Source organism: Pseudophryne corroboree, chromosome 5, assembly GCF_028390025.1.
Source record: "Pseudophryne corroboree isolate aPseCor3 chromosome 5, aPseCor3.hap2, whole genome shotgun sequence".
Taxonomy (NCBI): Eukaryota; Metazoa; Chordata; class Amphibia; order Anura; family Myobatrachidae; genus Pseudophryne; species Pseudophryne corroboree.
In genome coordinates this window covers 224,754,905-224,780,682 of record NC_086448.1, presented here as the reverse complement: position 1 = coordinate 224,780,682, position 25,778 = coordinate 224,754,905, and the positions used below count along the sequence as shown (strand labels likewise).

The 25,778-nt window shown below is 45.0% G+C and overlaps 1 protein-coding gene and 1 non-coding gene across 2 annotated transcripts in view; both read right to left on the bottom strand.

Moving 5' to 3' along the window:
• The window catches only part of PITRM1 (pitrilysin metallopeptidase 1), a 189,158-nt gene that overhangs the window by 33,182 nt on the left and 130,198 nt on the right, over positions 1–25,778 (bottom strand). Inside the window, exons 15-21 of the mRNA XM_063922149.1 lie at positions 14,778–14,894; positions 13,535–13,664; positions 12,759–12,879; positions 12,257–12,333; positions 10,385–10,550; positions 9,527–9,627; positions 7,704–7,824 (exon numbers count right to left, since the gene is read on the bottom strand). Coding sequence (XP_063778219.1) covers positions 7,704–7,824; positions 9,527–9,627; positions 10,385–10,550; positions 12,257–12,333; positions 12,759–12,879; positions 13,535–13,664; positions 14,778–14,894 — 833 coding nt within the window. The remainder of the gene's footprint in view (positions 1–7,703; positions 7,825–9,526; positions 9,628–10,384; positions 10,551–12,256; positions 12,334–12,758; positions 12,880–13,534; positions 13,665–14,777; positions 14,895–25,778) is intronic.
• On the bottom strand, positions 5,452–5,572 carry LOC134931293 (U5 spliceosomal RNA). The gene has a single exon (XR_010179078.1). It is a non-coding gene; the product is annotated as a U5 spliceosomal RNA (small nuclear RNA).

Below are 25,778 nucleotides of genomic sequence, written 5' to 3'. Positions count from 1 at the left end.
CATCGCCCAAGGTGGATCTATCTGTACCTGACGCTGAACAGGGATCTGCCTTGTAATCTGCTAAAACACAAAACAATTTGCACATAAACCCTCCTGTACCAGATCCTGAGAGGATAATACAGTTTTGCAAGACAAACATGATATGAGTGTTGGTGTTACTGTGAGTGTACCCTCGTCACCTTTGCCGCTCTTAGACATGATAAATCGTCAGCACTTTAAAAGTGTACTACACAATTTGTGACTGTAATCACTTTAACCTTCTAAAGTGATATCAATCTGTCCCTACCCATGCACCATCATTGAGGACCAGAAGAAACAACTGACAAATCTATATTAAAGTCAGCAATCACACTAGCAGTCAGTCACGTGTTATATACAGTATTAGTCATATGAGCACATAATCGACTACAAACACATTTCAAACTTTGTAGGAGTACAAATTACTGTTTTATACAGATCTTAAAGTATTCAGACGCAATGCGAAGAAAACCAGTAATGTACACAGACTCGTATGCAATAGGCACTTAAATTTAACTATTCATACTGCAAACGTAGATAGAAATTTAGTGCTGTATAACCCGTACTCAGAGTGGACTACAGGGAGACTCACCTCACTTCCAAGATCGATCAATACATTAGCAAAAGCCGAGTGGATCCAGGCGCTACTAGTGTACACTGCCGCTCCGGGAACTTTAAGTTAACACAGACGCACTGTGCATACAGACGCACCGGTCATACAGACGCCTGTACTGCGACCGGGTCTCCTCGCGGGAGCGCTTAGTGAACACAGACGCAGCGGCCTATGCTGCGACTGAGACCCCTCATGGTAGCGTCTGAGACAGAAGTGAGGCAACAGTTCATGGCGGGAGACTCGCGGAAACTGGTCATGAACTGAGGGGAGGGGTGACCAGGAGAGTGTCTAACTCCCCACCGCTGACGTCAACCCTAGGGATCGCAGCCTCATACTAAGCCTGGTGACTTATGATCCCTAAAGCCTAGCGCTGGAACACCCGTGGTGGCGGCGCGTCAGCTACTGTTTGGTACTCTCCTCCCAATACAGTGCGGCTTTGTCCGTATTCCCAGACTACGTGGAACCGATGCCTTACCTTCTTCCCGTGCTCTGGCCACAGCCTGGTAATGTCTGCTGGACCTGCTAGTATATCCGACACAGATGCCCGTCGAGACAGCACTGTACACATGGGTAAGTGTTGTTGCGACCCGGCGGAGAGTTGTTGGAGCGACTCTTTCCAATATGCGTATAAGACGCTGTTCAGAAAGATCGCTCAAAAACAAACTAAGACACTAAAAATAAAATAAGAACGTTTAGGGCTGCCAAGAACAGCAACCCTCTGACCATGGTCCGGCTTCTGCCGCACCAAACAAAAAAAAACGGATTTGCCTGAGCTAGTGGGCGGGGATATATGGACGGGCCCATTACATCCTGGGAGGACTGAAAGCTTGTGATCGTTTGATGCCAATCCGCTGTCGCTCCATCATATCCCATTGTTATCCTGTGGATAACCTGTGGACCCTGCCAGAGAAAAATAGGATTTTGGTACTTACCAGGTAAATCCTTTTCTTTGAATCCATAGGGGGCACTGGAGTACTCTTGGGATATGGACGGGCGTAGCCGAACAAAGGCACTGAATATTTAAATTTAGGACTCTCCCCCTCCTCCATATCCCCGAGTACCTCAGTGTACTCTCTCAGTGTTTTTTACTGAGCGAACAGGAACGATATAGAGAGGTTGACAATGGAGAATACCTATAACATAACGGACAACAACAATGTTGACCCATAACCTTACTGTCAACTAAACAGTTGACACCATAACCGATAGAACTTTATAATTTGAACCAATCGGTGAAAATGTGTTAACATAAGCTCCTCTGAGCTTAATATCAATCAAGTAAAACTTGTTACCCTAAGCTCCCTTGAGCTTAAAACAACCCAGGTAAAACTGCTCTGGGTGGGCGTCCAGTGCCCCCTATGGATTCAAAGAAAAGGATTTACCTGGTAAGTACCAAAATCCTATTTTCTTTATCATCCACTAGGGGTCACTGGAGTACTCTTGGGACGTACCAAAGCTTCCCTCGTGGGCGGGAGAGCTGTTTGATACTTGTAACAGTAGGCAGGCCAAAGCTAGATGCTGATGGCGCCACCATTATAACGTGTAAACGTGCACAAACGTGGTGCACTGAAGGCTATGTAGCCGCGTCGTAGACGCTCCCCGACCCGCTGGGTCTGACATTCCCACAGAACCTGTGGGATGAGCTATTACTGACTTAGGCGATTGTAACTTAGCCTTAAAGTAAGCCTGACTTGTAGTCATTATTATTATTCAACTGGATAATGTCTGCTGAGAAACTGGCTAACCCCAGTTGGCAGTATCATAGAGAACAAACAACGTATTCATATCACGTACTGTAGACGTTCGGGACATATATAAACGCGTAAAGCGTGTACCACATTCAGAATTCTAGAATGTGCTGTCCACACAGGAACCACTATTGGTATATAGATGTGAAGGATACGAAAGCGGAATTCGTCCGAAGATCTGCTTTGTCATGAGAAAACTCAAATACGGTGGCTTGGAATACAAGGCACCCAAATATGAAAACAAAACCCTTGCCGAAGCCAAGGCTAGAATAAAAATGTTTTCCAAAGTGAGAAACTTAATCCCCATTTGTTGTAAGGGTTCAAAATATGAAAACTGTAAGAAATCTGAACCCAACCTCAAGCCACCTGGCGCTGTAGGTGAGATAAATAGAGTCTGAACTTTGGTGACACCTTGTATAACGGTGTGTACAGACGCAATAAAGACAAACGTCTTTGAAGATAAGTTTACTACACAGATACCTGCACCCTCCGTGCAAGTAAACGCAGTTTTCCATACCACCCCGTTTAACAGAATACGGATAACTTGAAGGATGATGTCGGAAACTTCCGAGGTTTACGACTTATGTAAGCACACGAAATTTTGTAATAATGAGCTGCCTTAAGCGGTCTACTAGCTCGTAACCTGGTTGGTATAACCGACACTGTAATGCTCTATTTCTTAAGAGGGCGGTGTGAACCCTCACCCCATCAACCGCAGCTGCGGTACATAGGTACATAGGTAACTATGGGTAAAAGAACGTTCCCTGATGTAACAGGTTGGACGTATTATGAGCGGCCCAAGATCGTGTGCAAGTATTCCTTGGAAATTCGAGAAGCAACTTCTCCGACACACATGAGATACCATCAGTATGACTGTGACGAACTGTCTTATGATCCGTTTTGACAACGGAGAGAGAGCAGCGGAAAATGGTGGAGCCAGATACACGATGCTGAATGACCACATGAATGTGAGAGACTCCACCGCCACTGCCCTTGTGATCTGTTGTTTTGTACACATACTGAGCTTTTGTAATTGTGGCGAGATGCCATCATGTATACCTGAGGGTAACCCCCTTCTGTGGACTCACATATGAAACACCTCTGGATTTAATGTCCAGTTTTCAGGATCCAAATTCTGACGGGTGAGATCATCTGTCTAACAGATGTCCACTCACGGAATAATCTCTTGACATTTTCACATAATGGTGTTCTGAGCCATTGAGGATTGGAGTTACCTGCCGCATTGCCATGCGGCTTTTTTGTTCTCTGTATGCAACTGCCATTGCGTTGTCTGACTGCCCGTGGTCAGACTGAAAGCGAAGCATGTAGTGCATTGTAAAATTCACGTAGTTCCAGGACATTTATCGACAGCAATCTATCGTGTTTTAGAACCTCTGTCGCTGATCTTTTGTAAACTACAACTCCTGAACCTCTGCGACTCTCGTCCAGAGTATTATACACCCTCGCCCCTCTGTGGGAACCGCGAGTGAAGGGCGGCGAACTAAATCGCTTTAAAACGCATTATTATCTTAACTAGGTGAATACACCAATGTACCGTTGGTGTGCGTGATTTGCACTAATTACTAGATGTACATTTGTTCTTGCTGGTGTAGTAGGTAAATGCTTTGATTTACCGTATTTATAATCTTACCTAGGAATTGACATCGTTTAGACGGAATTGTATTTTGAACGTGATCTGCCACCGCAGTATACATTAGTAGCGCAAGTTAGAGGAACTTTGTTGAGACAGAGTTCTTATGAGCAGATCATCTAAGATAGAGAAACTCTGTTGCGACAGAGTTCTTATGTGAGATGAACTATCATCTTCCAACATCACTTTGGTAAATACCAGAGTATAAGAAACGGTAGACCTGAAATGGTTAATGGTTGTGGCGATTTGCAAACGCTAAAACCTGTGATGAACAAACCGGAATGGGTATATCTGCATTGTGAAGATCAAGTGCAATTTTGTGGCTCCAATCTGCCAATACTAACCGCAGCAAATCCATTTTCAAACTGCAGTAAGTGACTTGCTGATTGAAACTGCGACGGAGCTGTATGGTTTTGTTACCCCAAACAGAGGGGAATAAGCAACCCTAACTCTGTTGTTGTACTACTGCCTGTATTATAAAGACAGCTGAAACCCAGCAGAGACTAAATGGCTACCTGCCAAACCGTTCGACTGAGGCAGTCATGTCCTTTAATCTGTAACTAGCTGAGACCTCCATGAGTTGAAGTCTGGAAACCCCGCAAAAGTAACATGTAAAGACGCGCTTCCACAATTGGAAAAGAGGTCATCAAACTACTGGCTTGCTGACCGTAGCGTCCTGTCGTTACAAGGCGTGAGTGTTTTGTACCACCGCCTTGAAAAACTGAAGTCTAAAGGGATTAAACGCCGGCACAAGTATTCCGTTTTGATACTGGATGCGGTAATGGCTGAATATCAAATTTAGGACCAACAAGCTGTGGCCTTGTCGTGCTGAACTAGCGACGATGAAAAGTGATAATCGAAGTACCGTCGTTAGAAGAAGCTTTACAGATATACTCTGCAGCTTCTTTAAACAGTAATGTCATTGTTTCCATACATAGTCTAGTGACCCAAATGTTTCTTTGGTCTTTATAATGTTTGACACAGACGCATTTACCAATGGCGGATGGCGTCATCTTGGAAACGATTAAATAGTGGTCAAAGTCTACTAAGTGTAACAATGGAGACATTGACTCACTGTAATTTAGCAATGTATGTTGGCAACAACCCTGCACTATCTGAGTGCTGGTCTAATGTACCCTTCTCACTCGTAGTTATCGGTGTGAGATTTGACATAGAATCGTGCATTAAATTATAAGACCAGTTAAATAAACACTATGGTACCCAAAGGGAAATTGGCCCTGTGGAAAGACTGTCTTTTGTTAGAGCTGGCGGAATAACTTCCGAGACTCCGATGTTTATTTGAATTGCCATTAAAATAGGACTTGAAAATTATTTTTAGTCTGCGCTAGAGCCTTACTCGCTATGCAGACAGACACCACAATAGGTAACGGACAGCCATTGCACGCCTTATGACGTTATCATGTCATATATATATTTTATTGCTGAACAGCATATTAATATTAAACTCATGGTTGTTTCTCTCTACGGAAATCTTTAGTAAAAAACGAAAGATTTATTCGCTGTGAAGAGAAACCAGAGTAATCTTTATGTGAAAAGCAGTTCACATGGGCATATGAAACCCGAACCAAATTCCTACTAACACCCCTGCGCCTCTGGTGGCTTAGAGATGTAGGGCAGGAATGTTCTAGAATTATGTAGAAATACAGTTTACATGGCTAACTTATGCTGACCAAAAATTCCCACTAACACCCCTGCGCCTCTGGTGGCTTAGAGATGTAGGGCAGGAATGTTCCAGAATTACAAACTGGAAAACAACAGGAAGCATGGTTAAAATGGCCCCTTTGCCATGCTATGAATAAATATATATATATATTCCAGACATTAATATATTTATACAGCATCAATATAGGCTCAATAGCCTTTTTACAATGTTAATAACAGCCATTAATATATAGGCTCAAAAGCCTATTATACTGCTACATCACAGACAGTAATATAGATTTAATAGCCCATTACTGTCAGGACATCCTTATAAATATCTTATACATATATTTAACCTGGCAGCTTCCACCGGGTCTCTTCCCCCCACCGTCTCTGTACTGAGACTGAGAGAGCTGCGGCGGCCGACAGCCTTTGTCATCACCTGCACGGAGGTCTGCTGTAGCCGTTGTGAGGGCGCCTGAGTGGGGAGAGCAGCGGCGTGCCTGGAGCGCTTTCCACCGCTGGGAAACACGGACGCCGGACGGAGCGGCTGATAAATATGGTTTTCCCCCTGCTCTGCTGTGTCTGAGTGGGGAGAGCAGCCACGTGCTGTGCGGCCGGACGAAGCTGCGGCCGAACGGAGCACTCACCGTCTCTGTCAGACCTTGTGCGGAGCGGCTGATAAGTATGGTTTTCCCCCTGCTCTGCTGTGTCTGAGTGGGGAGAGCAGCCGCGTGCTGTGCGGCCGGGCGAAGCTGCGGCCGAACGGAGCGCTCACCTTGTGCGTAGCGGCTGGGCATAGCGCGTCTGAGCTCCCCCTGCTGTGCTGCCGGACGGAGCTCAGTATGAGCGCGAGGCATGTTAACCCCTACATAGCGGGGCGGCAGCCTGCGCTGACCGCCCCGTTCCCCAGCCTACCTTCCTTGCGACGCTGTAACTCCTGGCTGTGACGGGGCTTCTTGTGTGTAAGCTCCGTCCAGTTTCAGTGAAGTGAGTCATGGCTGTGACGGGGCTTCTTCTGTGTAAGCTCCGTCCAGTCTTCATTGATGTGACTCATGGCTGTTTCAGTGTGAGTCATTCTGTAGTCCTGGCTGCAACGGAGCTTCTTTGTGTAAGCTCCGTTCAGCTTTGTAGTCCTGGCTGTGACGGGGCTTCTATGTGTAAGCTCCGTCCAGCTCCAGTCAGCGTCCCAGTGATCTATGGCTTCGACGGGCTTCTTCTGTGCAAGCCCGTCCAGCTCTCTAGTCCTGGCTGCTCTTTTAGAAGCAGTGAGCTGTCTGTGGCTGTGAGGGTGCTCTTTGTGAGGACCGACACGCCATGCTGTCTGTGGCTGTGAGGGTGCTCTTTGTGAGGACCGACACGCCATTCGCTGCCCGTGCAGCGGCACTATCCCGGACCCATGTTTTTCCAGAAACTGGGAAGGGATGTGCTAAGTGTAAAAATAAAAATTAAAAATAAAAATTAAAAATAAAAATCCAAGTGTGGTTATACCACAAGCCGATGTTCGTGCTGTGAGCACCGAAAAAACACTGAGAGAGTACACTGAGGTACTCGGGGATATGGAGGAGGGGGAGAGTCCTAAATTTAAATATTCAGTGCCTTTGTTCGGCTACGCCCGTCCATATCCCAAGAGTACTCCAGTGACCCCTAGTGGATGATAAAGAAATAATAGTGCCCGAAGGCGCTCGCCATGCGGTACACTTACACGGTATCTATGTCGACATTGGCAAAAAAAAAAAACACAGAGAAAAACTTATGTCGGTATTTTGAACATGACGGCATTTTGAATGTCGTATTTTGACCGTTGGTCAATGGATGTCGGGATTATAACCGTCGGTAAATCATACTGAACCCGTCAAAATTGCATCACATGATATCTGTAGAATAACAATGAAAAATAGCTTTTATATTTAATGGTATGGTTTTAACAATGAAGTACTCTGGAATATAGTGAAAAGAATAGTTACAAGCTGGTGCCAACAAGGGTAAGGATAAATTAATTGTTCTGTACCTCGATAATATGAGGTCGTATCGCTTTGCGTTCCTTTTTACTACGATGGATTCCTGCTACAAAAAGTTCAACTTCTTTTGAAGCTGCAGTCATCTGCTGGGGTGTGGCGTTTACTGAACACCTGTAAACAAGAATTAAGTGTAACTTGTGCAAGTATTTCATATATACTGTATTAACTTGCTGAGTTTTTAGGTACCGTTTCCCCATACAGCTTTCTAAACTTGCTTGAGAAATCATCTTAACCATTTGCAACTAAAGTGCAAATCATAAAACAATGCCTCCCTTCCCATCATATGTATCAAATGTCTCTAAAATGCTCCAAACTTCAAATCTCTCACAAAATACGTTCTCTATACAATGTAATATCACTGGCTCCATTATCGTGATTGAGGATAGAATTGTCTCGCCCATATATAGGCTATGTGAGCATTTTCAAAGTGTATTTACATCTACGATATTTTATGTGCTTTTCCAGTATTATTTAATATCTGTAAAATGTAGGACACTTTATTTCAACGGTGTAGGCAAGTCCACTTTGATGCAGTAGCCAACCATTAATTACAAGAAAACAACATTTAAAGTGCATGAAAAGCACAAGGGCACATTGTCCAGGATGCTCAACACAATAGATAAGGGCTCCACAAGAACACCGCTCCATATAAGACATTGCACCACTAAGGTAAGATCGCTCTAACCACTTGATCACATAGGACCCACATCAAACAAATACCGGAATCTGCACTGTTACACCACAGAAACCCTCCACACAATACAAGAACTGAAACTCCAGAATCATCCATCTTGGCAGCAAAAGTGCAGTAATGTCATCACACATGGATTTATGTTCCATGTGTTCTACCTTTTTCAACCACCTTTTCAATCTCTCACAGTGCACCCCCCCCCACCCCCCCTTTATCCTGGTTTAAATATTTGTACACATGAAACTTTGAAATAATGTATTAGGATGCACAATTATTTTAAAGCACTTTCATATTGAGCAGTCACTGTACTCACAGTAAGACAATGCGGGTCTGGTATGATATGGCGGCAGATGGGACGCCAGTTGTCAGTATACAAACAGTGGCATCCTGTCTAACAGCAGCGAGTTCCCTTGCAGGCTCACTGCGCTCTCCGTGCTGCAGGACCGGTGGCAAGCGAAGGTTTTATTCCCACTTGGTTGGTGGTGTAGCCCCACCAACCGAGTGGGAATTAGTGGAGGGTGTTGGGATGGCGGGCGCCGGCAAAATGCCGGCTGTCTGAATTCTTGAGTCGGGTTCCTGACCACGGGTATTTTTACTGCATCTCAACATCGCAACATCCTGTTCTGCATAAAAATCTCCAAATGTATATGAACAAGTAGCACATGCAGCAAACAGCAACAATCACAGATATCCAGGGACTGACTGTTATTCAGGGACAATTCAAGAGAGAGTGAGGAGCCCTAGTGTTGCCTTCTTGCAGCCACCTTCTTGCAACTGCAGAGTAGACTATGCCATTGTTCCGGAGTCATATGTAGATAGGAAACTCACAGGGAAAATGACACCAACATCATCTTGCCAGAGAGTTCTGCAGTGCTCAGTGTGAACGTAAGTATAGTCTATAAGTGCAGGATGTGCTGCGTGGGCACACCTGGGGCTAGGACCCTGTGTGCACCTCACACCCAGCACCCATTATAGATACACCCATACTGTTGTGCTCAACATATGCGATGACCGACCTCAGTTACCCTACACTGTTCAGTGTCTGGCACGGAAACCTCCTATAATGACCTGGCTTCACCATTCCACCAGATTAATCAGTACACATAAATATTGGGCTTTTACCTCATGCTGTCGCTCAGTAGTAGGAACTTCCGAATACGTGATAACTTTCGTAATAATGGACTCAAATCAGACATCTCTGCAATCCTTTTCATCATTCTGACCTAAATGTCAGAGAACACCATTCAATAGAAGTAGTCAGCATGGCAAAAAATAAGTGAATGTTCAAGCTGCAACAAAACAGCTACAGATACTCTATAGACATTAACATGATCTCACACATGCAAGCAAGGGACCTCATTTACACTATACAGCACAAACCACTTTGGGATACTGTCCGCCAAGTGCATTCGAAGGTGACATGGACTCTATGTTCTATATAGGCGAGGCAGGAAGATGCACACTGTGCAAATGTCACATAAAGCACTAACCTCTTACCAACTCATTCTCCTAAAGTAATGCGCCAGTTATCTTTATTTAAGGCTTCAAGTATTCATTACAATCTGCCTTTACTACATGTGGTACATTTATGTGCTTTGTTTTTTAGTAGGCAAAGTGTGACTAAAAATATGTTTTTCCGCTTAAGTGCAACATACACTATGGGCTAGTGTTTACTTGGGGATTAAAACGAGCAAGGGAAGCCACTAATATGTACTATTGTCCATAACGCTATGCCTACCCTTCACATAGAAGTTGGTTGGTGGGAGTATGTATCTTTCTGTCATCAGTAGGTGAATACGTTGTCTCTATTGCAAGCAACACCATCTTGCTGCCAAAACACTGAAGGGCAACTAAAGGCACCCGAGCAAATTGGGGTGTGGTATCACTCAAGAGTATTTCCCAATGCCTCAGCAGCTCTGCCAGCCAGCCATAAATAACCCCAATGCAGGGAATTGCATTACTAATGTGTAACCAGATTACCTGATCCATTCCATGGAATAGCTCATGAACTTCTCCTGCGGGGGTCAGTGTTCTACTTGCACGTACTGAGGCGTACAGGTGTCCAGAACTCGGTATCCCATTAGACATCTCTTGTGCAATCATTCGCACTAACACCTGTAACCGTTCCTCATCGTCAAAATGAGGACTGCCGAAAAAGTAATAAAATATTCAATTACTTGCTATACTGCCTTACTAGGTTTATCACATCCAGAAGTGCAACAGAATACAGTAAATTGGTTATAACAGATTCAATACAGGAAAAGAAACATGAAATATGGGATTGCTGGCAATAGTTAAGTCAGCATATGCTAATTGGGACACAGTTCCCACCTCCTCTTGCATCTATGATAGGCTGATGGATCTCCCCCATAAGTGCTAGATGTCATAGAAGAGTTTTAGTTGCGAGCCGGACCAGATAGCAGATGTAAGAACAACATAAAGATGGAGAAAGGGTGAGGGTAGTGAAGAAGGATATTTGGCACCAGAGATGGCTGTGAACAAGAGTCTTTGTATCCGTTATGGCAGAGCACCAGATATGGATGTGCATAAACCTTCATGAGTTAAGCAGGATTTCCAGTAAAAGTTTCCACAAAAGTGCGCTTAATGTTTTTAACAACAACTGAATGATTTTCCGGTGTCACACAACAGCATAATTATTAGATGTTTGCAGACAATTTATAGAAGTGATTTTTCCATACGTTATTTGCTTTCATGCATACCAATGTTTGTGTAAGTGTCAAATAGTGCTGGTTATAGCGCTTCTGACACTTATCAACTCTTCCTACATCTCCCCCCTTAGTTACTAGTGAAGGGCGCAGATTATGGCCACTCACATGTAAGAAGAGACTGCCTGTCTCCTTCATGGGGGTACTGTGGTTTCAGACAAGGAGAGCACAGGCAGTCAGGAGCTCAAGCTCCTGTTCCAAAAGCCCAGCAGTACGAGAGATTAAGCTATAGGCAAGGGGGGTTGCTTTTATCAAAGTTCTTACATTTTGGGGGAAGCTTAGGCTAGGTGCACACTCAGCGACGTATCCAGCGATACAGAGGGACTGTTTTGGTAAGCACACACATATACCAATCACCCACTCAATATATCTGGCCAGACATCCCAACTGGGACTGGGCTTGCATTTGAATTTGCCAGCCCAGCTGTGAAATCGTTTACCATTCCCGCGGCTGGCATACAGTATAGGACAGTCGGACGCACACAGTCAGGTGCTGCAGGGCTGACTTGATATGTCTGAACAAAATCGTTCATAGACCTGGTGTACACATCCATATATATACAGACTAATATAGAAGGTCCCCACATTTCTTATTTTCTGTAGAGAGTTTCCTTTAATTCATCGCTATATTTTTGTACCTGATTAAATATTTGTCATACTGTCCGTTGACTAAAGTATAATAGAGATTTTCAATACAGTTGTTTTTTGTTTTTTTTATTTTGTGTATAGCAACCAGCATAGTAACCAGCCTGCTTAGTTTTTAACAGGACACAGACTGTAATGCTGGGTACACACTCGAACAGAAAATAAATTAAAAAAATAAATATATCTCCTGCTTGTCTTGGGTGTTCTCTGCTTAGGAGGTAGCTTCGGATAGTACATCCTGTGACCAGATTATTGAACTCCATTCAGCAGCAGCAGCAGCAGATGAGCAAGTAATGCACATGAGAATGGAAATGACGGAAAGTGGATAGTCACAGAGAGTTGGGTAGTGGAAGGTGCAGGGTCACTAACAGAATGAAGTAATGTGAGGCTATTGAGCAAACTAGTGCACGAAAACCTATAAGGGAATTTATTTTGAAACAAAAAAAAAACAAAAAAAAAAAACCCTTTAATGATGTATATACCTGTTAAATATTTCACTCCACAGATTCATCATGTCAGGCATATTTCTGTCTAGGCACAGTGATGAAAAGAGCACACCCTAGTGGGAAAAAAGTGAGGGGGAAATAAATAAGTTACACATACTGAAAGGTGAATTACAAGATGTGTCCCTATTCAGCCTTGCCACGAGGTATATGCATCACGGCAGGCGTCTCGCGACTTTCCGGCGGTATACAGTATGTACGCATTGTGTGGCAAAGATGCTGGCGTGAGCGCGCGCTGCATAGTGGGGATTAGCGTTGCTGCAATGCGTGTGCGCATGCATACGCATCATGGCAACGCTAAATAAGGACACATCTGTATAATTTTTTCCAATCACAGAATGTTAAGCACTCTTACTCGGAAAAATACAATTAAGAGATTCACTATTCCACCAGGATACTGCAGTTGGGGACTTACAGGTTGATGTCATTTGAACAAAATAAGTGATGTCCCTATAGTTTATTTGCAGTGAGAACTTTTCACCTGTTCGTAAGTGTCCAAATTGGAGTCATCAGGTACGATGTGCGGACAGACAGACATCCCTCCAGTTGTCAGTTCCATCTGTTGCGATTGCTCTCGGTAATTATAAACACCACAACCCATCCTGCAGAGAAACAAAAAAAGAAAACTTTGTTAATCAGCAAAGAATAAAACTTTTCAATAGGAATGTTTTTCAGAACAGGAAAAAAATCCCCAGAGACCAGTCACATGACTGGATACACAATGGGCCGGCATCAATGGCTTCATTCCATTTGGCGCCCGTAACCACAACAGGATCTGGTTGTTACCACTATATTAAACACTGCCTGGAGTAAGCCTAGAAATGCGCTTCTCTGCTGAACAGAGGAGAGTGACAGCAAACACAGGGATAGACGTAGTCCCTAAGCCTGCCAGGAATAGCAGTGTGTCACTTTTCACAGTAATCAATGCCCTCGCCAAAAAAAGAGCACTATTACAATAATCTTGGGCGACACAGGAAAACTTTATTGGATGGTTCTCGAAAGTGACCACATTGCTCTGCAACAGAGGAAAAAATAAAAAGCTGTGCTTGAAGAAATATTGTATATAAAGAAAATTATATATGTAATAACGGATGACGTTTCAAAATGATCATATTATTTTAAGGACATGTACATAGGTGAGAGGCTAAGTGACTTCAAAATTGTTATGGAAGAAGAAATTGGTGCTTAAAAAAATCTGGTCATATAAATAGAGAACAACCTTCCAGAGTAGAGCACCTTAAGCAACAAAGCACTTACTTGGTGACAACACTGCAGAAAAGGGGCACATACGGCTTCAGCTCTTCAGGAAGTGTGTTTAGGCTGGAGACTGCTCGGAAATACACCATGCCATTTGTTGGCTGTGCACAGTACTGCACAGGAACCTCACCTATAGTATACAATGTTTAATACATTTAGTCAGTTTACAAAGAAAGAAAGAAAATGGAACAATAAATACAAAGAAAGCAGGTCTTCCATAATAAATGACAATAAGTACAGTATGTAACATTTCCATTCAACACATTTAATGGCTTGTACTGCTGTACAAAATATTTACTATGTGTAAGGATGGTGTAGTGATTGGCATAACTGCCTGCACAAAGGTCTTGGGTTTGGTTATCACCTAGGCCCTAAATGTGTGGCGTTTGTATGTTCTCCCCGCGACTGCGTGGGTTTCCTCCAGGACCTCCCGTTTACTCCCACAATCAGTATATTAATTGGCTCCGCATAAACATAACCCCTAGTGTGTGTGTGTGTGTGTGTGTGTGTGTGTGTGTGTGTGTGTGTGTGTGTATGTGTATAACTTAATAAATAAAGCCTGTTAATCATAAACACTGCATTACTACTGTTGCTCTGAGAAATAAAAAAGGTTGAGATAATTCATAAGACAATAAGAAGGCAAAAGAATAATATAAAAGAGTAGGTCTAAATCAGCTTTAATGTATGGCAACAAGGAGGAATGGAATGATTGCATTTACTTTCACACCTACAGATGTGTCCTAATACACTTAGTTGCAATCAGATGGGATAAAACCACTTCACAAGACTGCACAGATTAATATGATGTGCGACTCTTGCATATCTGTGTGTGACCGAGTCTGTATACGAAGCAGAATTGAACTTGTCATGAACCAAAGACACAGCTGCTCCATAGTAGCATGTCGTATAAAGAATCAGACTTAGCCACACACAGATATGCAAATGTTGCACATCATATTAATTAGTGCAGTCTTGTGAAGAGGTTTTGTTGCATCGCATTGCAATTAAGAGACCATATTGAGCAAAAAGATGCACAGGACAAGCCGAGCCGTACGGGGCATGTCACACCAAGAAGGGCCATTTGGCGCGATGAGGACGCATCTGTATATAGAATACATTTCTGTAACAATATCAATACTGGTCAGTGGCAAGAGACTCCGAGCACACATGGAAGTGAATGCCCAGGCGAGTCATGTTGCACATTATTATTGCAAGACTATTTTTTTCTGTACTAATTAATAACCTGCATGTGCCAATTCCAGATCTGTATGTGGGATGGATGCCTCAATGTCAGACACCTTGAGTGCAGGAAGACACGAAGCGTCCTGTGCTTTACTCTGTAGTTCTAGTAATTCTAAACCTACATTAGGAACATAGGAACATTTATTAATTATTACAACTTCAATAAATAAGAAAACAAAATCCTGTCATAATTAATTTAAGATACAAAATAAAATACATATTACATCAATTAAACAAAGGGGCAAATGATTTTGATAATTTCCCTGATATTTATTCCATTGCACTCTTAGCGTTTTTATGGCACTCCGTTCAGATGATCCCTTAATCTCAGATGGCACATTGCTTTGCAGTATCAATTTTTCAGGTCAAGACTGTGTGACACAAGAACTGACAGGACTAATAACCCTCATTATATTAACAGGAAGCCAGATCAGTCACATCGTGCCAATAGTAATGACGACAAATACTGGATTCTGGTCGCTGCGTGGCTACAAATACAGAGCATGGTCTATTTCCATACACTCAGCCTTCACCTTGCATTCACACTACACTAGCAGGTAGCTCATCATACGGATCAATAAGCCTAATCTATATGCTGCAGCCATGCACTGCCTGTGTATAAATAACTGGAAACAAGTTTTCAATAACACTCTACATGGAGACCAACCCAGACAAAGTGTATATAAAAATCAAAGTACGCCTTTTACTTTGAGCAATATTAACCTGTACATGGTGCAATCTCCAACACAGTCATACCGAGGTCAGAGCACATGATGGGATATGAATTTGGTTGGCCATTGCACACAAATGGCTATAGGATATCAACAACCAGATACCTGCATATAACCTATCAATGAAAATGAGCCGATTGGTTTGGATCACAGACTAAAAATGAAGTAACTGGACAGTTATACTAGCGTTAGACATATTACCATTGTGCAAGTATCATTTAAAAAAAAAAAAGAAAAGAAAAAAGACACTTACGTCCTTAACACTTCGTGTTATCTAATTTGCCATGTTACTTCCATATTGATATACTAAGCAATATCCCCTTCAAAATACAGTATATTTACAATCGGAAATTGCATAATTATATTTAATTATGAAGTCAGAATTGTTACATTTTGTCACAGTCCGCTCCACTTGTAAAAGTATGACTTGCTGGTTAAGGGAATTAACAGGCAACTGCACAAGTAAGTCACACAATTTAATTCATTCATTTGCCCAACTTAAGTATTACAAAGGCTTCTTGAGAAAATATCTACTAACACACAACATTAATTGCTGGGGGTCACAAGCAATGTAGCAGACAGAGTCACTTTCATGTAGAAAAGTAGGAAATGCGGCATAGAGATTTATTTTGGTAAATAAAGTACTATAGGAATCATTAAATAATCCGTTATAGTGCAGTTCTTATATACAGGACTCTGGGTGTATAAGTGTATTAGAGATAATAAGCATAGCTCTCACAAGCAGGGCCCTCAACCCTCGTGTTTATCCTTCTCTTACTTAAACCATCCTCGACGGTACCAAATCCCATGGGTTTTCTGCTACCCCGATAGTTATGTAGGTGTTTATTTACCCTGCACTTGTCCTATATGGTCTTCAGCTGTAAGTCACTATTGTCCCATTTTTCATTTACGTACTCTGTAATTGGGCGCTGCAGATCCCTTGTGACGCAATATAAAGGAGGATTTTGGTACTTACCGATAAATACCTTTTTCGGAAGCCATAGGGGACACTGGCACAACTTCAAGACTGTGGGGTGACGATGGTGGCTTACAGGGAGCTGGCACTTTAAATAATCTAAGAAGTGAAACAGGCTCCTCCCCCTCTATCCACCATCATCCCTCAGTTATGAATTAACCATGAGGAGACGGGAACAAAAGAACAGAAACTATACGAGGGAAGAGAGCATATAACAATTAAACACAACAGAACAACAAGGAAGGCAAGAGAACAGTGATGAGCGGGCAGCCAGTGTCCCCTATGGCTTCCAAGAAAGGGATTTAATCTGTAAGTACCAAAATCCTCCTTTTTCTGTCAGCCACTAGGGAACACTGGCACAACTTCAAAATTGTGGGGATGTCCCAAAGTTTCCCCCCTGAGCAGTAGATCGTGAGGACCTTGCAAAAATAGGATTTTGGTACTTACCAGGTAAATCCTTTTCTTTGAATCCATAGGGGGCATTGGAGTACTCTTGGGATATGGATGGCTTTAGCAGAACAAGGCACTGAATATTTAAATTTAGTAACTCTCCTCCCCTCCATATTCCCAGAGTACCTCAGTGTTTTTTACTGAGCCGAAAAGGAGCGATAGAGAGGACGACAATGGAGAATTACATATAACATTATAACATAACGGACAACAATAAAGTTGACACATAACGTAACTGACAATTAAACAGTTGACACCATAACCGATAGAACTGTAAAATTTGAACAAATCGGTGAGAATGTGTTACCAGAAGATCCACTGAACTTACCACAAACCAGGTAAAACTGCTCTGGGTGGGCGTCCAGTGCCCCCTATGGATTCAAAGAAAAGGATTTACCTGGTAAGTACCAAAATCCTAGTTTCTTTTTCATCCACTAGGGGTCACTGGAGTACTCTTGGGACGCACCAAAGCTTCCCCCGTGGGCGGGAGAGCTGTTTGGCACCTGTAACACTAGGCGGCCAATGCTAGATGCTGATGCCGCAAACGTATCAAACTTGTAAAAGCGCACAAATGTGTGTACCGATGACCATGTAGCCGCACAGCAAAGCTGTGTCGTAGAAGCCCCACGACCAGTTGCCCATGAAGTTCCCACAGAACGGTGTGGAATGAGCTGTTACTGATGTAGGCGGCTGTAACCTAGCATGAAGGTAAGCCTGACGTATGGTCAATTTAATCCATCTGGACAAGGTCTGCTTAGAAGCTGGCCAACCCATCTTGGCAGCATCATAGAGAACAAACAACATATCCATCTTACGAACTGTAGACGTTCGGGATACATAAACGCGCAGTGCGCGTACCACATCCAAAGTTCCAGAATCTCCTGTTAACACAGGAATTACTATTGGTTGATTGATGTGAAAAGATGACACAACCTTTGGTAAGAAAGCGGGATTCGTCCGAAGTTCCACTCTGTCATCATGAAACACCAAATACGGTGGCTTGCATGACAAGGCACCCAAATCTGAAACACGCCGTGCCGAAGCTAAGGCTAGGAGAAAAATTGTTTTCCCAAGTGAGAAACTTAACATCCACTTGTTGTAAGGGTTCAAAATATGAAGACTGTAAGAAATCTAAAACCAGATTCAAGTCCCATGGCGCTGTAGGTGGAATGAATGGAGGTTGTACTCTGAGGACACATTGCAGAAAGGTGTGTACAGACGGCAATAGAGCCAACAGTCTTTGAAAGTAAATTGACAAAGCAGACCCTGCACCTTTAGTGTAGATAAACGCAGTCCTCCATCAAACCCCGTCTGTAGAAATAACAGAAGACGGGATAACTTGAAAGATGATGTCGGAAACTTCTGAGCTTCACACCAACCTATATAGGCACGCCAAATTCTGTAATAATGAGCTGCCGTAACTGGCTTCCTAGCATGTAACATGGTTGGTATAACCGATTCTGGAATGCCCTCTCTTCTTAAGAGGGCGGTATCAGCAGCCACCCGTCAAACGCAGCCGCGCTAAAATCGGGGTAAAGGAACGGACCCTGTTGTAACAGGTCCGGACGTAGCGGGAGCGGCCAAGGATCGTCTGCGAGTAGTCTGCGGAGATCCGAGAACCAAGCTCTCCGAGGCCAATGAGGCGCCACTAGTATGACTGTGGCGGACTCTCGTTTGATCCGTTTTAGCAACAGAGGGAGCAGCGGAAACGGTGGAAACAGATACACGAGGCTGTACGGCCAAGCGATTGTGAGAGCATACACCGCCACTGCCTTTGGATCTCGCGTTCTGGACATACTGGGGCGTTTGGTGATTGTGGCGCGATGCCATCAGATCCACTTGTGGGTAACCCCACCTCTGGACCAACATGTGAAACACTTCTGGATTTAATGCCCATTCTCCTGGATGAAAATCCCGGCGGCTGAGATAATCTGCCTCCCAGTTGTCCACTCCCGGAATGAACACTGCCGACAATATCACTTGGTGATGCTCGGCCCAATTGAGGACTCGAGCTACTTCCCGCATGGCCATGCGGCTTCTCGTTCCTCCTTGTTTGTTGATGTACGCGACCGCCGTCGCGTTGCTTGACTGCACCTGGACAGTCTGGGACCGAAGCATGTGCACTGCTTGTCGTAGCGCATTGTAAATTGCCCGGAGTTCCAGGACATTTATAGACGGCAATCTTTCGTGATCCGCCCAGAGACCCTGGAGCTGACAATTTTGGACAACAGTTCCCCAACCTCTGAGACTCGCGTCAGTCGTTAGAATTATCCAATTACAGGCGCCGAACCGTTTTCCTGCGGTTAGATTGTGTACTTTGAGCCACCAGAGGAGAGATACTCTGGCCCGTGGAGACAACCTCACCCTCTGGTGAATCTGCAGATGCGAGCCCGACCACTGTGCGAGCACATCCAGTTGAAAAAGGACGCGAGTGAAATCTTCCGAACTGAAGCGCTTCAAAAGCCGCCACCATTGTGCCCAACAGGCGAATGCACAAATGTACCGGGACTGTGCGTGGCTTGAGCACTAATTGTACCAGATGACGAATACTCCGTACTTTCTGTTCTGGTAGGTAAATTCTTTGATCTACCGTATCGAGAATCATTCCTAGGAATTGAAGTCGTTGAGACGGAATCAGATGTGATTTCTTGAAGTTGACAAGCCAACCGTGCTGAACTAGTACAATGTACGTCAGCAACGCATGTTGTAGGAGCATCTGTTGAGACGGAGCTTTGATGAGCAGATCGTCCAAGTACGGAACTATTATCACTCCAAGGGATCTGAGATGAGCTATCATCACAGACATCACTTTGGTGAATACCCGAGGCGCAAAACGCAAGAACCTCTGATGAGGTGGCCAAATCGGAATGTGTAAGTACGCATCCTTGAGATCCAGCACAATCATGAATTCCTGTGGCTCTAAACCTGCAATTACTGACCGCAGAGACTCCATCTTGAATCTGTAGTAAGTGACGTATTGATTGAGGCCCTTTAAGTTCAATATTGGCCTGACCGAGCCATCCGGCTTTGGTACCACAAACAGACTGGAATAATAACCCTGACCTTGTTGGTGTACAGGGACCGGAATCAAAACTGCCGAATCCAGCAGAGACTGAATGGCAATTTGCAGAACCGCTCTCTTATCGTCCGACACAGGCAGTCCTGTCTTGAAAAACCGCAGTGGCGGGAGACAGTCGAACTCTATCTTGTAACCTTTTAACACTAAATTGCGGATCCACCCATCTGTGGATGTCTGGAACCACGCCAAATGGAACGTCTGAAGGCATGCCTCCACAACTGGAGATCCGACATGGGCTGGGAGCCCGTCATGCCACTGGCTTGTCGGTGACCTTAGCATCCTGACGACTGGTGGTGGTTTGTTGAAAACCACGTCCTCGACCTAGTCTACCAGGCGTGGCTGTTCCTCTACCACGGCCTCGAAAGGGCTGAGGTCTAAAAGGATTTGAACGCCGGCCCAGAGTATTTCCGTCTAGGTACCGTTGGAGGAAATGGTAGGAAAACAGACTTCCCTCCCGTGGCCTCAGAAATCCATTTGTCCAATTCAGGACCAAACAACTTCTCGCCACCGTAAGGTAACGCCTCTATTATACAAAGACAGACAACTTGCACGACTCAGTAAAATTGTTACTAAGGTGCGTCTATATATATATAGCCGAAGTGCAGTGCACGTGGCCAGTACTATATGAAACCTGATCCAAAATTCCCACTAACACCCCTGCGCCATCTGGTGGAGTAGTGTTGTAGGACAGGAACTTCAAAACTGAAAGAGAAACAGGATTGAACAGGAATCATGGTTAAAATGGCCCCCATGCCATGCTTACACTAATAATCACAGTTCAGGTTAAAACACGTTACAAGTCTATAACCTGTAACCAACACGTCAAAAAAAAAACCCTGTTACCATAGGCTTAACAGCCTATGTAATTATACCACAACCCAGCAGCCTTTCCTATGGTAATACAAACACCTCTCCCCCCCCCTTTGCAGCAGCGCTGCTGTGAGGAGACTCGTCCCCCCCTCCCCCCCTGTGCTCCGTGTACCGTCTTGCAGTGAACCGGAGATCTGGTGCAGGGAGCCGGGGAGTGCGCTGTATAGCAGCGGGACGCGGCGGCTGTGGTCTTCCATCGGGGAGCGGGTGCCGGCGCTGTGAGCGGCGTGTGGGGCTGTGTATAGCTGCGGCTCTGGCGGGCCGCTGTGCTTACACAAAATAGCTGCGGCGGGCGGCAGCTAGCAGGGAGCACTGGCGCGCACATAAACAATGTTCCGCACACAGCGGGGCGGCAGCGTGAGCTGACCACCCCGTCCCCCAGCATACCTGAACTCCTGTGGTGAGGGGCTATGACGGGGCTTCTTCTGTAAGCTCCGTCCAGCCTTCCTGCAGGTCGATCTGCTCTTGGCTGTGAGGGTGCTCTTTTAGTGAGGACCGAAACGCCAGCAGCTGCTTGTAGCAGCTTCCACTATCCCGAACACACGCCTTTTGGTAAGGTGGGAAGAGATGTGTAAATAAAGTATAGAAAAAATAAAATAAGTATATGTGCTGCAGAGCTAGCACTCGTGCTTGTCACTGCTGTGAGCACAGAAAAAACACTGAGGTACTCTGGGAATATGGAGGGGAGGAGTGTTACTAAATTTAAATATTCAGTGCCTTGTTCTGCTAAAGCCATCCATATCCCAAGAGTACTCCAGTGACCCCTAGTGGATGAAAAAGAAACAAGACGGACAAACTGCGAATATGAAGCCGCAAAAGTAACAAACTTGTGGAATTTAGCAAATGTATGAATACTGGACCAAGTGGCTGCACAACAGAGTTGGGACGTGGTAGCACCCCTACTAGCGGCCCACGAAGACCCAACTAAACGCGTAGAGTGGGCAGCAATGGATACGGGCGGTCACCTAGACTGGTGAAGATAGAACGGACGAACAGTCAACTTAATCGAGTAGGCCAAGGTCTGCTTAGTAGCAGGCCACCCGTGACGAGGGACATCATAAAGCACAAATACAGCATCAGACTTCCTGAAAGGCGTAGTCCGCTCTACGTAAATCTTCAAGGTTCTCACTACATCCAGAAAAAAAGGTGTCCCAGAATAGTCCTGCAAAGATGGAACCACAATAAGCTGATTGATGTGAAAAGCAGACACGACCTTGGGAAGGAAAGAAGCACGTGTTCTCAACTCCGCCTGATCAGGATGAAAAATCAAAGAGGGGGGTCTGCAAGATAAGGCACTTAATTCAGAAACCCTCTCGGCTGAAGCTATGGCTAGTAGAAAATCAGTCTTCCAAGTAAGATATCGAAGGTCTGCTTCTTCCAAAGGTTCAAAACAAGTTGACTGTAGAAATTCCAGCACCAGATTTAAATCCCAAGTTACTGTAGGTGGAACAAATGGAGGTTGTACCCGTAGAACCCCTTGTAGAAAGGTTTGCACATCCACCAGGAGTGCTAGGTGTTTCTGAAAAAAACAAAAAAACATTTGATATAGCAGTACCTGAACCTTCAGGGATCCTAGACGAAGTCTGGAATCCAATCCTGTTTGAGAAACACTAAGAACCGCGAGAGACGAAAAGAATCCGATGGAAATCCTCTTCAATCACACCAAGCTATATAGGATCGAAAGATGTGATGGTAATGGGATGCTGTAACTGGTTTTCGTGTCCGCAACATTGAGGGGATCACACATTCCGGAATTCCTTTTTTCAGGATGTCTGCCTCAATAGCTATCCTGTTAAACGTAGCTGTGGTAAATCTAGATGCACAAAAGGCCCTTGTTGGAGTAGATCTGGACGCAGAGGAAGAGGTCAAGGATCGTCCGCTAGAAGAAGGCGCAGTTCTGAATACCAAGCCCTCCAAGGCCAATCTGGTGCCACCAGGATCACCGTGATTGACTCCAGTTTGATTTTCTTGAGAATTCGAGACAATAGAGGGAACGGAGGAAACACGTACACTAGGTCGTACGGTCAAGGCACGGCCAGAGCGTCCACAGCTTCCGCTTGAGGATCCCGGGATCTGGAGATGTATCTTGGAAGCTGATGATTGAGACAGGATGCCATGAGATCCACTTCTGAACACCCCCACCGTTGTATCTGATCGTTGAACACCTCCGGGTGAAGTGCCCATTCTCCCGGATGTAGATCCTGACGACTGAGGTAGTCTGCTTCCCAATTATCCACTCCTGGAATGAATACCGCCGAAAGAATTACTGTGTTGCGTTCTGCCCATTGGAGAATACTTGACACCTCTCCCATTGCCTGGAGACTGAGTTCCGCCTTGTTTGTTTATGTACGCTACAGCAGTCGCGTTGTCCGATTGAACTTTTACCACCTTGGATTGAAGAATGTGGGCGGCTTGTACCAGCGCATTGTAGATCGCTCTCAATTCCAACACATTTCATGGCAACAGCAATTCTTGTGGAGACCAGTGGCCCTGAAAATGGGATTCCAACAAAACCACGCCCCATCCCACACACCGAACCGCCTACCCGCAGTGAGATTGTGCAGCTGGAGCCACCAGAGAAGCGAAAGTCATGTCTCCGGAGTTAGACAAACTAACTGTTGAACGTGTAGATGCGACCCCGACCATTGATGTAACAGGTCCAGCTGGAAAGGACGTGAATGAAAACGTCCGAACTCCAGAGTTTCAAAAGCAGCTACCATCTTCCCAAGCAGAGAAAGCATAAATAGACGGATACCCGTTGTTGCTTGAGAACAGCCCGGACCAGTTTCTGTATACTCAGAGCTTTGTCTTGTGGCAGAAAAACTCTGCACATTGGTGTCCAGGATCACACCGAGAAACTGGAGACGCTGTGATGGCTGAAGGTTGGATTTTCGAAAATTGATTATCCATCCATGTTCTACCAACACATTGTATGTTAATAAAGTATGCTCCTGGAGAATGAGATCGGATGGAGCCTTGAGGAGGTGGTTGTCTAGGTATGGTATTATTGTGATTTCCAATGATCTGAGGTGAGCAATCATCACCGACATGACCTTGGGTCCCAGGCTCAAAATCACTAAGCTGAGCGACTCCATCTTGAACCGGTAATAAGACAGAAACTGATTTAATGATTACCGTACAGTTTGGTTTTGGTACTACGAAAAGATTGGAATAGTAACCCTTTTTCCGTTGACTTAGTGGTACCGGCATTAGTACAGCTGATTCTACTAAGGTCCGTATTGCACCTTGAAGGGCTAAACATTTGTCCAGAAGGATGGGAAGACTTGTCATAAAATATTTCTTTGGCGGTAAAACTTTGAAATCTAACTTGTATCCTTGGGAGATGATGTTGCAAATCCACGCATTGTCGGATATTTTGAACCAAGCATCCTGAAAATTTTGACGCCGTGCTCCCACCGTACTTGGGCACCCGGTGGGAAGGGAGACAGTCATGCCATGGTCTTTTCTGTAGGCTTTAGGTCCTGACGACGAGCAGCGACTGGTAGGGTTAACTAACGTAACCTCCAAACCACATGCCTCACACAGGGAGGAGTAGTCCATGTGAGCTTTTTTGTTACACTTCACACAGACGAACAATTGTTATGACGCCTTATTCGCTGGTCCCTTGCCTGTCATTGCAGAGACACATACAATTTTCCACCAGCACTCTCAATAATATAGAGAAAGAGAGAGGAAAGTCAGAAGGATAGAGGGAGGTATTTTACGGACTCCCCTATTCTAAATCCCCTCAGCCACCAGCCTGTAGTTTGTGCAGGCTTTTAAGTTTCTGGCAGTCTGTAGCAATGTGCACCTGTCTCTGCTCTACAGTGCAGATTCTTGAGGAGAAAGAAAGTTGTTGCCATTAATGAGCTGCCTAGCTAAAGGTGGGTACACACTAATAGATATATCTGCAGATCAATTGATTTGCAGATATATCTATGGACGGATCGGGCAGTGTGTTGAGCATACACACTGCCCGATCCGTCGGGGACCGACGTCCTGAACACGCCCGCCCAGTTCAGCTGTCAATCACCGCTGGCCGCCGCAGCATGTGTACGGGCGGGCGGCCGTACACACACAGCGACGCGCCAATATATCGTTAGATATATTGGCCGTTGGCTGTGCTGCGTGGCCGATGCGATACGCCTGTGAACGACGGAGTTCACAGACGTATCGGCCGTACACACTGGCCGACGGCCCCGCGATATATCGGCCGTTCAAGAGAACGGCCGATATATCGACCAGTGTGTACGGGCCTTAAGGAAGGAGTTTGACTGACGGGATGAAAACTTGCAAACTCTGCCTCCATCCCCTATGCAGAGGCACCCATTTAACCAGGTCCCCGCCATTTTGAGTGGGTGCCTCAATTAAACAAAAAGTTCATGTCCTCCTCCACCTCTATAAATTAGACTTTAGCTTTACTGCACTGGAGTGCTGGACTATCTCTCCAGTTCCAGATTAAGTTTGTGTTTAATGCTAATAAACACTGCCATGCTGTGTAATGTCAGCACGGCAGTGCAGGGAGATGGCTACTACATACATGATACCACCGCTGCTCCACAATGTACAGAGGAACCACTCATTCTCCCCACGCTGCTGCGCCGTGTCGCAGACCAGACAGCGGGGAGAGGAGGACAAACTGGAAGCGGGCGCCGCACTCTTCCCCCACACTGCTGCACTGTGTACTGTCAGTGCAGAAAGACCTCAACGCTGTCGCTGGAGAGATAGCTGGGATCAGGCGCGCACTATTTCCCCACACTGCCGCGCAGCTGTGCAGTGGGAGTCCCACTGCTATCGTGGCCAGTGTGACCGGGCATAGGAGGGTATGGAGGGCCAGCCGCTGTGCCTACAAGGAGGCTCGCTCACCAAACCGGAGCCTCAGGATGCGGCTGTGTT